This window comes from Tyto alba, unplaced genomic scaffold (assembly GCF_018691265.1).
Source record: "Tyto alba isolate M040663 unplaced genomic scaffold, T.alba_DEE_v4.0 Super-Scaffold_30, whole genome shotgun sequence".
Taxonomy (NCBI): domain Eukaryota; kingdom Metazoa; phylum Chordata; class Aves; order Strigiformes; family Tytonidae; genus Tyto; species Tyto alba.
The window spans coordinates 5,198,155-5,210,460 of record NW_024881305.1 but is presented as its reverse complement, the minus strand read 5'-3'; the positions used below and the strand labels follow the sequence as shown (position 1 = coordinate 5,210,460).

The following is a 12,306-nucleotide window of genomic DNA, read 5'->3' as shown; positions in this document are numbered from 1 at the left end:
GGGGGCTGGGGAGCAGCCCCCGAGGCCAGGCTGGCTTGAACTCCTCTGGCCCCGCGCCGTGCCCCTGGGTCATTTCCCACACGCAGTAAATATTAAATATCGGGGTGCTGAGGCGCAGGGTGGGTCGGTGGAGAGCTTGGTGTCCTGGGGACAGTGAGGGGGGGGGTGTTTGCATTTTTTGGTTGAGGGGGAGAAGCTGCTGAACAGGTATTACAGAGAGAAACACTGTGGAGTCGCTTAACAGCTTGAAGGCATCCCAGCAGTGGCCTGGCATTGCTTTAAAATATGGGGATATATATATATATATCTCTATATATATATATATATCTACCTCTGTGTGTGCACAGGTCGTGGGTTCTTTTTATTTGTCTGCTGGTTGCAAAGGGGCTTGGCCTGGGGGTACAGGGGTGCATGAGACGGGGTCTGGGGCCGTGGGGGTGTGCATGGGGCTGGTCTGGGGTACACGGGGCTGATCCGGGGGGTGCGTGGGGCCCGGTCTGGGGTACGTGTGGCGGGGTTCGGGGGGTGTGTGGGGTCGGTCTGGGGTACGCGGGGCTGGGGAGTGCGAAGCTCTGGGTCTAGGGGTTCACGGCGCCGGTCCCGGGGTGCGTGGGGCCGGGTCTAGGGGCACGCGGGGCCGGTCTGGGGTGCGCGGGGCCGGGTTCGGGGGATGCGTGGGGCCGGTCCGGGGTGCGTGGGGCCGGGTCTGGGGGTGCGGCGTGGGGCCGGTCCCGGGGTGCGTGGGGCCGGTCCCGGGGTGCGTGGGGCCGGGTCTGGGGGTTCGGCGTGGGGCCGGTCCCGGGGTGCGTGGGGCCGGGTCTGGGGGTGCGGCGTGGGGCCGGTCCCGGGGTGCGTGGGGCCGGGTCTGGGGGTGCGGCGTGGGGCCGGTCCCGGGGTGCGCGGGGCCGGGTTCGGGGGATGCGTGGGGCCGGTCCCGGGGTGCGTGGGGCCGGGTCTGGGGGTGCGGCGTGGGGCCGGTCCCGGGGTGCGTGGGGCCGGGTCTGGGGGTGCAGCGTGGGGCCGGTCCCGGGGTGCAGGACTCCACTTCCCGGCAGCCCCCGGGCGCGCAGCCGTTCCGCCGCCACCTGACCGTCACGTGACCGCGGCGGGGCCCGGGCCGGGCCGGGATGGGGCAGCGCGATCGGATGTTCAAGGTGCTGGTGGTGGGGGACGCCACGGTGGGCAAGACCTCGCTGGTGCAGCGCTACGCCAACGACAGCTTCAACCGGCACTACAAATCCACGGTGGGGGGTGAGCGGGGCCGGGGGGGGGGGGCCGGGGGCCGCCGAGCTGCCGGGCGCCGGTTCGCACACCCAGCGCCGGCCGCGCCGTTTTGAATTCCCCTCCCGAAGCGCAGCCGGGGTCCCCGTCCGGCTCCAAACGCCCGGGGGGGGGGGGGCTGCTGCGGTTCTTAGCGCTGAGCGCCCCTTGCTCGTTGGGCTCTGGTGGGAGACTCGCTCCTCTCCTTCCCTGAAGACGTGGAAGCAAGAATTTGTGAAAGGAGCGGTATTTTGCAACTCCTCACACAGCGCTTAGCTGCAGCTCCCGGGTTCAGTGAGCCCCGGTGACAAGCTGGTGACTTCTGTCCCTCTTCACGACAGGCTCGGGGGGGTCCCAGCCCCCTCCCCCGGGAACAGCCGCCCCCGGGAGTTTTATCCTGGAGAGTTTGAGGTTAGAGCCTCAGCTCATCCCAGCAAAACCAACAACAGCGTCCTTGTGGCGTTTATTTAGCAGCACGAAACCACCGCTGAAATATCGGTGCTGCTCTGGAAAGATGATGGGGGAAACAGCAGTTTTGTAACGAGGAGGCTGGGAACAAGGTTAAGCGGGATCGGTTAGTCTTTGTTTAACATTGGTGTAAATGAATAACCTGCAAGGAGCAGGAGGTGCCAAGGCTTTACCCAATAAATCTCCCTGAGGACCCAAAATAGTGGGGGCCGAGTACGGCTGTTTAAATCTTATTCATGAACCAAGAGGGGATGAATTAAAAGCTGAAAACACTGGAGAGCCACATCCCACTGGGGCAGAGCGGGGGCTGTGCCCACCCCGTCGCTCCCAGTAGTAAGAGCTGCAGACTGTTTTCTTTCTCCATTTTTTTTTTTTTTTAAAAAAAAAAACTTTTTTTTTAATTAGTTCCTGGCTTCAATAAGTTCCAGCCCTGTTGAGCATGGCTGGCAGCAGAGCAGGACAGTTTTCCCCCTGCAGTGAAAACCTGATGCATCGTAATCTGAGAAAAACACAGTGTTTCCCCTTTGGACTCTCAGTGCTGGTTCCAGCTGGGGTGTGGGTGGTGGGACACGGGGGGGTGTGAAGGACAAGCAGAGCTCCACAGTCCAGGCAGTGCAGAGCAAAACCAGGCAAGAGCAGCACACCCAGCACTTTACCGGTGGTTGGAGTTGGGCAAGGGAAGCTTTCCTTAAAGCTTTCCAAGCACTAAGGTTTCTGTTTGCCTGTGGTTGTTCAGGGTTATGTGCTGGAGGAATTCTTACTCCTGCGTATTTTAATTTCTGCTTCCTTAGCGCTTGGTTAGTGTCCCTAGTGCCGGGGTTACAACCGCAGAGCTCTGGAATGGGTGTGAGAGCTCCCTGCTGCACACAGGGCGCTGTGCTTGGGATGGTGACAGACCCTGGCAGTCCCGGATCCCAAAAAGCCCCGTGCTTCGGGGGGAGTGGAGTCCAGCCAGCGCTGTGTTTGCTGGAAAAATTCCACCTTGCCCTGCTCCTTCCCAAAGAATTGCAGAGCAGCAGCTCTGCTGCCGTTTGGTAGCAAACCTGCCAGGCTGGGACTCTGCGAGACGGGGAGGGACGCCGCTCCAGCCGCTGTGTTAATTCTCTCTTAATCTGCAGTTCAGGAAGGGACAAGCCCAGCGCAGCATCCTGGGGAGGGATGAGATGCTGATAACGCTCTTGACTTCTGCTTATCTGGAGGCATTTTGTGTGCGTGTGGTCATCCTCCTCCGCAGGGCGTGGAGCGGACAGACTGTGGAGCCCTCTAGATTTAACGCTTATTTTGCAGCTTTCTGCGATGGGGGAGCGGGGCAGCACTTGCAGACCCTCCAGCTCTGTGACTGGTCTGTGATGGGCCACCACAAACTGCTGTGGCTGTGAAAGCGGTTACGGGGTTGGCCTGTGCTGGGAACTGGTGAAAGTCTGTGGAGGAACAAGCCCTGTGGTGCAGAATGCCCCTAAATAGGTTTCCTTTCTCTTTTGGGGTTTCTCTAGTGGATTTTGCTCTGAAGGTGGTCCAGTGGTCGGAATCGGAGACAGTGCGACTTCAGCTCTGGGACATTGCAGGTATGTTCACACGGACCACGAAGCTGCTCAGGAGCAGAATTTAAAGCTCTCAATGGCTTGGCCTTTTTTTTTTTTTTTTTTTGCTAGGAGTCTGCTACAAAAATAAACCCTAAAAGCCTGTTGATTCAAGAGGCAGGACTGCCCTGGCTTGCAGTGCTGTCTCTAGTTTGCAGTAATAATTTGAATATTTAATCAAAAGCCCATCTGCAAAGAATGGAACAGCACAGATGATAAATTCTATTCAGACTTTCTTTTCAATTTCAAAGCCAGAGCAGAGTGAATGGGGAAACAGGCTCATCTGTAGCTGGATATGTGATTCCTCAGCTCTGAGTCTTCTGTTAAAATCCTGATTTCTGGCATGTTAGCCAGGCGAGCCTGATCCTTGTGTGGAGCAGCTCCGCTGACCTCGCGCTGCTCTGGCTGCACGGGCTCGAGGTTGCAACCTGGCTGCTCTGTGTAGCAGAGCCAGCGGATCCCTCGGGAGCTGTGATGGCAAGAGGAGACCCTTGAGTGCTCCCGAGGCGGTGGGGCTGGCCCGGCAGTGGGGCACACGCCGGGGGTCAGCGTTACACGCGAGGAAGCGGGGTGAGGAGCACCCACTTTCTGGAGAGGCGCAGAGACACGCGGCCCCCCAGTTTCCCTAGCACCAGAAGCCAGGTCGGTGCAGTAGCATCTCCAGAATGGCACCTCTGGGTCTGGAGGGGTGAGGAAAACAGTGGCTGTGGTTTCCTCCAGTTTCGCTGCTCGGTTGCGTGCATCTGGAATCCTCAAAAAGAAAACAGGAAGGAGAAGTTCGCAGCGAGAGGGTTGCAGCAAGAAATTGATTTCGATTTCAGCCCCAAAAAGGCGTTTTAAGATTTGGAAAGCAGAGGGGCCACGCTGGTCACGGTGCTCTTGTCGTGCCCCGAGCAGAAGGGGACGCGCACACCGGAGTCCCTGCCGCCTCGCAGAGGTGTGCAGAGACACTCCGACGGTGTGAGGTGGCTCGAAATGCTCAGATCTCGAGGGCTTCAGAGGGAAAAGCCTGTTGAGCAGCTACAGGGCCCACAGTGAAATCTCTCTGGCGCCAGAAATGCTGGTTTTCACCATGCCCCTGACCCGCTGGGTGCGATGTGAACGCTCTGATGTCTCTGTATCTGCACGAGGACAATCAAACCGCGCAGCAGCACGGTGGAGTGACTCTCCAGATGCAGTTTTGGTGGTACGGGCAGGCCATAAGGTGTAAGCAGCAATAACAGCGTACGTGAGTCGTGATGCTTTCTCTTTAGTATCAAATTTTTCTCCCCGGAGAGCCTGGTCTGTAACGCTGTGCTGGCACAGGCTGCGGCATGTGACGATGCTGGTTGCGCGGTCCTGCCGGCGCAGGGACACGGGTGGTGGCCAAGTGTGGTCGGGGACACTAAAATTAAATTGTTACACCGGGAGCAATGCAGGTATTTCTGGGATATCTGAGTGCCTGGGTCAGGATGAAGAGCTGCCCAGTTTGTTCCAGTTCTGCCGCTGCATTGCTGAGGCACCCCAGGCAGGATGCACCTCGGTGCCCGTATTTCCTTATTATTTAGGTGGAGATTGTTACTGTCAACTTAGAAAATGTTGTGCCATGTTGTTTGCATGAACAAATCTAAAAATGGTAACTCCGGGCAGGGGATAAATTTTTTTCCTTTTGATCCCGAAGGTCAGGAACGCTTCACATCCATGACCCGGCTGTACTACAGGGAGGCGTCAGCCTGCGTTATCATGTTCGATGTCACCAACATCAGCACATTCAGCAACAGCCAGAAGTGGAAGCAGGATTTGGACAGCAAGCTCATGCTGCCAGATGGGAACCCCGTGCCTTGCCTGCTGCTGGCAAACAAAGTGAGCAGCTCTAACCGCGCTCGGTGTGTCTGCGTGTGTGCCCGGGGGGGGAGCGCAGGATGGAAGGAGGCACCTCTAGCACTCAGCCTTGCCTTGAGTTGTCCCATAGCCTGTGGTCTTTTTAATCTTTTCCTTAACTCTCCTTGAATTTTCTTTCTCCAGCAAGGATTCTCCTCTGTAACTCAGACACTGGTAGGACTGAACGCGCAGGTAGCACTAAGGGGATGTTACCAGCCGCTCTGTGCTGGGATGCAGTGCCTTGTGCTGTGCTGTCGGAGCTCAAGCTCTGTAGCTCCTGGATTATGAAGTTTTTCTTTTTTGGTCTTTAACTTGCAGTAGCCTGGGAAGGCTGTGTATGATGGTTCAGGTAACGTTTCTGTTCAGAGCTGCCAGAGGAACGTCCAGTTTTCATTTGGATGCAGCCTCAAGTTTTGCTGTGTAGATCAGCTGCTGTCTTTTAGTGATTTATTTTTCTTTGATTTAAAAAACCACCTTTATGTTCTTCATGTGCCAGCGTTGGCTTAGCAGCCCTTTCCAGATTCAGTCTGAGACTTGACTGGTTTGAGAGAGCCTAAAACTAGAGACGACTCAAAAAATGCGATGGGTGGGCAGGAGAGTGGCTTTTCTTCTCCATTTCTTCACAAAAGATGCTCTCCCCCGATAGCTGTTTTAAGGTAACTTTCTCGCCTGCAGTGGGGAAGTCTGTGTGACTGGACGTGCTGCAGTCACCCTCATACGAGCTGTTATGGGACAGGTTTTCTCCCTGTACGTCCCCTTGGCACTGGCGTGGCTGCCTGGGTGGCACCGTACCGGGAACGCGCTTCCTTGGTGCTGAGGGGCCAGGCAGATTTTGGATGGGTGACAATGCTTTCTCGTCCTGTGCTGGATGAACCTCCATTCCATGCGTGCTTGACTGAGGTGTGTCAGTATCTCAGATGAGATAAATATATCGCTGCTTGCAACATCCCATTAACAACCCTGCCCTAAGAACTCTCTATCAGCTTGCGATCTGGGAGATGTGGAGGGCTGAGCCTGCCTGCTGCCTGCCCGCCTGCACACGGGCAGTAAATGGCTGAGGGGGAGCATTTCCCTCCCAGCCTCAAAAGTAAAAGGCGAAACTTGAAATGACTGATTCTTATTTTACAGTGCGACCTTTCCCCGTGGGCAGTGACAAGAGAGGAAGTGGATCGGTTCAGCAAAGAAAACGGCTTTTCTGGTTGGGTGGAGACCTCTGTCAAGGAAAACAAGAATATTAATGAGTCCATGAGGTAGGCACAATGACTGGTGACACATCTGAGCGTTAATTCCCTCTTTCAGACACAGCCATCTTTGAGGTGAGGGGAGATGCTGTCAGTAAGTAACAAATAGCAGCAATAATACGCGAGTAAATCTCCTGAAGGGAAACTGAATTCTGAAAGCTCAGAAGTTTTTCTCTCCTTGGTTAGGCTCCGACGTGCTTTTGGAAACAGAAATTCTTTGAACAATACCAGGGATGTTTTTTTCATACGCTGGCCTCTACCAGGAGGATGGGAATTCATGGGCAAAGATATTAGAAATTGTTTTGTGATGCACCAATCCTTTGATGGAGAATTTGGCCTCTTCTGGAAGGTGTCAGACTGGGTATTCGCACCTGATCTTGAGGCTGGGCAGTTGGTACCTAGGAAGGCTGTTGCCGTGTCCCAGTCCTAAACTGGACCCCTCGTGAGGTGGTTGCAGTAGGTGGTGTTAGTTATCCCGTCACTGCAGAGTCTTCTGGTGCTGCCAGGTAATAGCAGTAATGCTGCTGTCAGTGCTATGAGGTTCCTTAACCTGATTTTTCAGTCATTAAAGTTCTGGCTTTTTGTGTCCTTCTAGAATGAATCGCTATTTCTCTTTTGTACTGCTGAAAAACCCTGTGGCCCAATGGTGCTTCTCTGAAAACAAAACAAAACTCACATATGTTTGTTTTCTAGAGTCCTGATTGAAAAGATGATGTCTTCATCCACTGGAGATGGAAGTTCCTCTGCTGCCGGGAGTGGGGATTATATTAACATAAAAGAGACAACCCCACCAGGCTGGGCTTGCTGTTAGATGTACTGACTACACCATCTGCCTTGGGTCTGGCAGCATGTCTTTTTATTATTATCATCATTTTTTCCTAAACTGGCTGTCACTGGTTTGGGTTTTTGTTTTTTTGTTTTTTTTTTTTTTTTACATGATTGTGAACTGTCTTCTGTTTAGTGCGTATTCGTTCTCAGTAGAGCATTGCTACAGTGAGGAGTGGAAAGAAGAGAGGAGAAGATTCCTCTTTCTTCTAGTGTAGCAGCAACTGGGAGCTCTGCTGCTAGTAATGTAGTATGGTCCGTGTTCAAGCACATGGCTTGGATGAATTTTTTTTTAAATGTTGAGCACTTCATCTTCTGACATGCAGTGGCCTGTCTCAGGCAGGGCGAAGGATGTTGAAGGAGTATTTTTAATATTGTTGCACCTTTTATTCCCCACCGCCTGCACCCACCATACACAAGGCACCAGTCCAAAGCACTATAGTCACCTTCATTTGATGCATGCAGAGTTCAAGCAATCTCCCTGTGCCTGTGGATTCCCGGGGTGGGATTACAGCAAACTCTTGACTTCATGCTCTGGCACTATATACCTCAGTTTCCATGTCCTGGAGAGACCAACACATCACATCATTGCCACTAACTGTCCTTAAAATGTGAAGCCAGATGTTGTGGATTAGCATTGGTGTCCCACCTAACCAGACCTGTAAAATTATCAGTGTGAATTTTGAGAAATGGTGCAGCACGGCCCTCGCTTTCCTGTGTACTGATGGTGATGCTTAACAGCAGAGACTTCAAACTTTTGTCAAGAATTGCCCAGTTGCCTTCTGTTTGTTCCTTCTCACTCACCCTCTGTCTAGCACAATCCTGTGTATTCTGTTCTGCTGCCACTTTATTAGAGCACGGAGCGCTGAATGGGGAATAGGTTGTAAACTCCTTTGTATGACAGAACAACAGCCCTTTTCACTTTTCGAACACCCTGTATCCTCCCATCTCAAATAGCTTTGCAATTGCTGATGAATTGCCTTCCCATAATTATTCTGTAGCGATGAGTGAATTTGGTAGCTGGGGTGGTGCAGGAGAGGCAGCTCCCCGAAAGCCCACGCGCTGGGTTTAGCAGTGCAAGGGGGGAAGCAAAGGAGATTTTCCAGGACAAAAGGAAGGGGAGAGAACTGCTCCCCACTTGCCTTTTGGTGCTGGCTTTCCCCAGCGTGTCCCTGGGTACTCATTGGTGAGAACGGTTCTTGCCAACAATGACAAAAAAATTGGTAAAAGCACACTAGATAGATAGTTATCTCGGGAGAATTAATAGGAAACACAGGCTGTAGGGCTGGAGTGATAGAGCGTTGCGTGCATTTTATGTAAGCATGCTATGCTATGGAATTGTCTTGCCCATGTTTTAGGTTGGGATTTGAACAAGTGGTCTTCAATAACGTTTTCCCCTTCTCAAGTAGCTTAATTTGAAAACAGGACTTTAAATTGGTTCGTCCCCACTCCTGCTGAGTTAGAACCGCTTTTCTTTGGCAAAGTATTCCTTCTGTCTGTGTTTTCTTACCTTATGTAATCTATGGGGGAGAAGGTGGTAAGAACAGGAACCGTTTGCCTTCACTAAGCACAAAAAATTCTGTGTTTTCATTCTCTGGAGTTGAAAAGAATTAATAAGTAAACAGTAAGAGCTAAGAAATTTAGAACTAGTGTTCCACCATTTTAAATAAAAGCTAAAACATCTGGGCTAGGATTCTGTTATGCAAATATTGCCAAATTCATCTTTATAGGCACTTAAATATACCCTTTTCTGTGCTGTTGGATTCACTGTAGAAATGTATGAAATGTGTAGAACTGGTTAACAACAAAATTGAACTGTCCTGTTTAATTTTACTTCCTAAACACTGTTAAAAAAAATAGTATTTTTTTACTCTTATAAATAATTTCTAGTTGTTTATGGTACATGGGGAGAAGAGTCTAATGTCTTAAAGGATCTGTCATGAAACCACTGAGATTCATGTGTTATTTATTGATTTCTGTATAAGCACCTCAAAGCATTTCAGCAAAGAAGTCAAGTGTTAGAGCTGTCCTTACAGACGGAGAAATCTCTGCCCGGGATGAACTAACTACTCAAGTCAGTAAGAGCTTGGCACTGAAAGGAGAATATCTAATTCCTGTCTTGGTGGCCCAGCTGCTAGGCCACGCATCTCGCGGGAAGGGCATCTCTGTACCTTTGCCTCTTTGGTGTCTGGACCTCTTAATCTGGACCTCTCTTTCGTAAGTGCCTCTCAGAAACAAGCAAAAAGCCAAAGCAAGATCTTTGAAGGTTTTCTTCTATTATACATATTTTCTGGTTTGCCCAGTGGTTTCCGGTACCAGTGTATGCCTTGGTTTTTTTTTTTTTCCACACTGCTTACTGCTTGCTAACATCTTAATAGACACAGTAGACAAATGTCAAAAACCAAGCCTGCACAACAGAAACAGTCATTGCTTGAGATGGGTATAAAAACCCAACCAGACAGGAAAACGATTTTACTGTGCAGATGTGTGTTTTTTCAGAGCTTGCTCTGTGGCACATAAGGTGCTTAAAGAAGCAAAACAAAACAAGACAACCAACCCTTGATTTAGTCCTGTAAAACAAACTGACTCAGAAGCCCCATCTAAACATGCTCTTTGCTGAGATAGGCAGTGTGGGAAGAACGGTTGCCTGTGAAATTGATTGTGCCCAGCTTGTGCTAGTTGAAATAATTCTCATTTTTAAAACAACTGGAAGGGAAAAGCCAACTTGAGTGAAGCAGTTTCTAAGAAATATTTTAAATAAAGTCTCATTCATGCAGACCGATAAAAACTTTAATCTTTCAAATATGAATCAGAAAAGCCTCGTCTTTATTCTGGTGAACTGTTTCACTGGTGTCTTTGTCAGGAATGACCTGTTTTGAAAATGAAAGCACTTGATTCTCCCTTCTGCAGTGCCTACTTTGTCTTTGTACTCTCTGTGTGACTCTGGGACAGCTATACCTATTTCCCTTCCTTCCATGTGTTGTTTCTCATTCCCATAACTTTAATTTGTGGTCACGGGACTCAAAACCACATGAAATTTAACGGTGTATTTTATATGTTGATGACAGCACACTGTGGGTCCACATAGCTGAAAATTTTTACTGCAAGAGAATCTGAAAGCATGAAGGCAGGCTATAGTTCAGAAATAAGTCAACAATATCAAAACTTAGCTTTTTTTTTTTTTTATTTATTTTTACACGGCTTGCAGTTATGCAGAAGTATTTTAGAGACAGGGCTCTGATTACTGTAAAGTTGCAGTATTATCATGTTTATATAAAGAGAAGAAACTTCTGGGAGGTTTTTTCCGTATCAGTAATTAATGCAGCATTGCAACAGTTTGAAATAAAAGTTTGACATTGCTTGTGTAGTAGTAGCTGTTGTTGTTTTCCTGTCTCAACAGTCCTACCAAATGGGTTCACAAGTTCAAACTGGAAAGTAGTCTTGCAGTCAATAACAGGGTATGTATGAAGCATAGTGTGAACTGCCCTGCGTTGCCAGCAAAACAAATTAGATGCTTTTCACTGAAACATCTTGCCATCTGCATTATTGTAGTTTTGCTAACCTACAAGTGGGACGTAAGCATGCAAAACTTTCACATCTGTGAGTGAGTCATGGTGGCTTTTAATCCAATATATCCAGCTAAGAGGAGAAAGAAAAGAATTCCTTGATGTGGTTGTTTGTTAGTACACCTTCCTCCTTATGGCTCATTAATTCACACAGTGTATTTTGGGGCTGGCAGTGCAGGCAGGCAGTTGCTCTGAATGCCCCTCTTTCTTTCCTGATCAGCTTGATTTTCATGAGTATTGACTTGCACAAGGGACAGGGCACATCTGAATTGATCACAAAAATGGCAGTAATTCCAAAGGAGACAAATTAAGCTCAAGCAGGGCATTAAACTACTCTACTCCTATAATTGGGTAAAAAGATGGCCATATTTGTATTGTCAAGCCAGTCTTCTCAGATAAACTAATATATTAAAAAAATGGTTTTATGTACTGTTTTTAAAAAAATGGAGGAACGAGTCTCTCTAAAGATTGAAGTGCAAAGCAAAAGTGACTTGCCATGGTCAGAGCTGCCATTTTAATGGACTCTCAAATACATTTTATTTTTCCCTAGCAAAAGCAGCTCCTTTTCTAAACAAAATGAGTAATTTGGGGTTTCTAGGTAATTTGAAGAACCCAAAACTTCCCTGGACTTTGCATGAGTTGTGCACGTTCTTTCTATCTGCTGACTAGCAGAGGGAAAAGCGGCAGTGGCCATCAGTACTGGTAAAACTTACGCCTGCTGAAATTAATTTTCTGCGTTCCTTCGTATGAAAAATACTTCACACCGAATCTAGGCCTGATCGGTGTAACATAAAAAAAAAAAAAAAAAAAAAAAAAAGAGTAATGTGCTGTGGCAGTGCGTAGATTGTAAATTCCATGGGAAAGTGTAATCTTATCTCGTAGAGGGGCTCGCTTCAGGGCAGGGGGTGCTGCTTGGGTGGGGGTGTCGGGGTACGAAGGAAGGCGCGGTGGAATTTCGCGGTGTCCCCGCGGCGCGGCCGCTCCGGGTGCCCGTGGGCCCGGCGGGTCGATGCCGCCGCTCCCCGGGCTCTACCCCGCTTGTGTATTCGGCGGCCCCCGCCGAGCTCCGGCCCTGAACTCCGGCACGCTTGCATGACAAAAAGCCCCGCGGCAGCCGGGAGGGCGCCGGGATCGCCCCCCCACCCCCGGCCCTAACCTCCCTTCCTAAGCCGCGAGAGGCACGGTGCACCCCGAGGGCACGGCTGCTGCCCGCCCCCCCGCAGAGACCCCCAACCCGGGGGGGGGGGGAAGCGGGGGAGCGGCGAGGCCCCTAAAGCAGCCCTGCCGCGGCGGGGGGGGGGGGGGGTTGGGGCGAGGGGAGCCGGGACCCCGCTTTTCCCCCTCGCCGGGGCCCGCTGCGAGGCGGCGCGCCGCTTCTCCGCCTTTTCCCTCCAAAACCAGCGCCCCCCCCCCCGCATCCCCGCGCGGCGAATCTGCCGCGGCGGCCCCGCCGGCTTCCCCCCCCCCCCCCCCCCCCTCCTCCTCCTTCTTCTTCTTCTCCTCCTC

General features: G+C 50.9%; 1 protein-coding gene across 2 annotated transcripts; it reads left to right on the top strand.

Moving 5' to 3' along the window:
* Nucleotides 1-1,092: 1,092 nt before the first annotated feature.
* RAB29 (RAB29, member RAS oncogene family) lies at nucleotides 1,093-10,604 on the top strand. 2 transcript variants are annotated; one of them, XM_033009614.2, is made up of 5 exons: nucleotides 1,093-1,251; nucleotides 3,222-3,293; nucleotides 4,969-5,150; nucleotides 6,297-6,418; nucleotides 7,103-10,604. In XM_033009614.2, exons 1-5 carry the CDS (start codon nucleotides 1,128-1,130, stop codon nucleotides 7,218-7,220), a joined length of 618 nt encoding a protein of 205 aa, XP_032865505.2. In that variant the 5' UTR covers nucleotides 1,093-1,127; the 3' UTR covers nucleotides 7,221-10,604. The 2 variants fall into 2 exon arrangements, with proteins under 2 accessions (XP_032865505.2, XP_032865504.2); XM_033009613.2 differs by having other exon boundaries at nucleotides 1,142-1,244.
* Nucleotides 10,605-12,306: the final 1,702 nt, after the last annotated feature.

Bases quoted from the DNA above. Each gene is read 5' to 3' on its own strand.
- RAB29 (XM_033009614.2), top strand. From the start codon at position 1,128: ATGGGGCAGCGCGATCGGATGTTCAAGGTGCTGGTGGTGGGGGACGCC. The intron at 5,151-6,296 runs GTGAGCAGCTCT...CTTATTTTACAG, and splicing joins GCCTGCTGCTGGCAAACAAA to TGCGACCTTTCCCCGTGGGC. The intron at 6,419-7,102 runs GTAGGCACAATG...TTTGTTTTCTAG, and splicing joins AATATTAATGAGTCCATGAG to AGTCCTGATTGAAAAGATGA.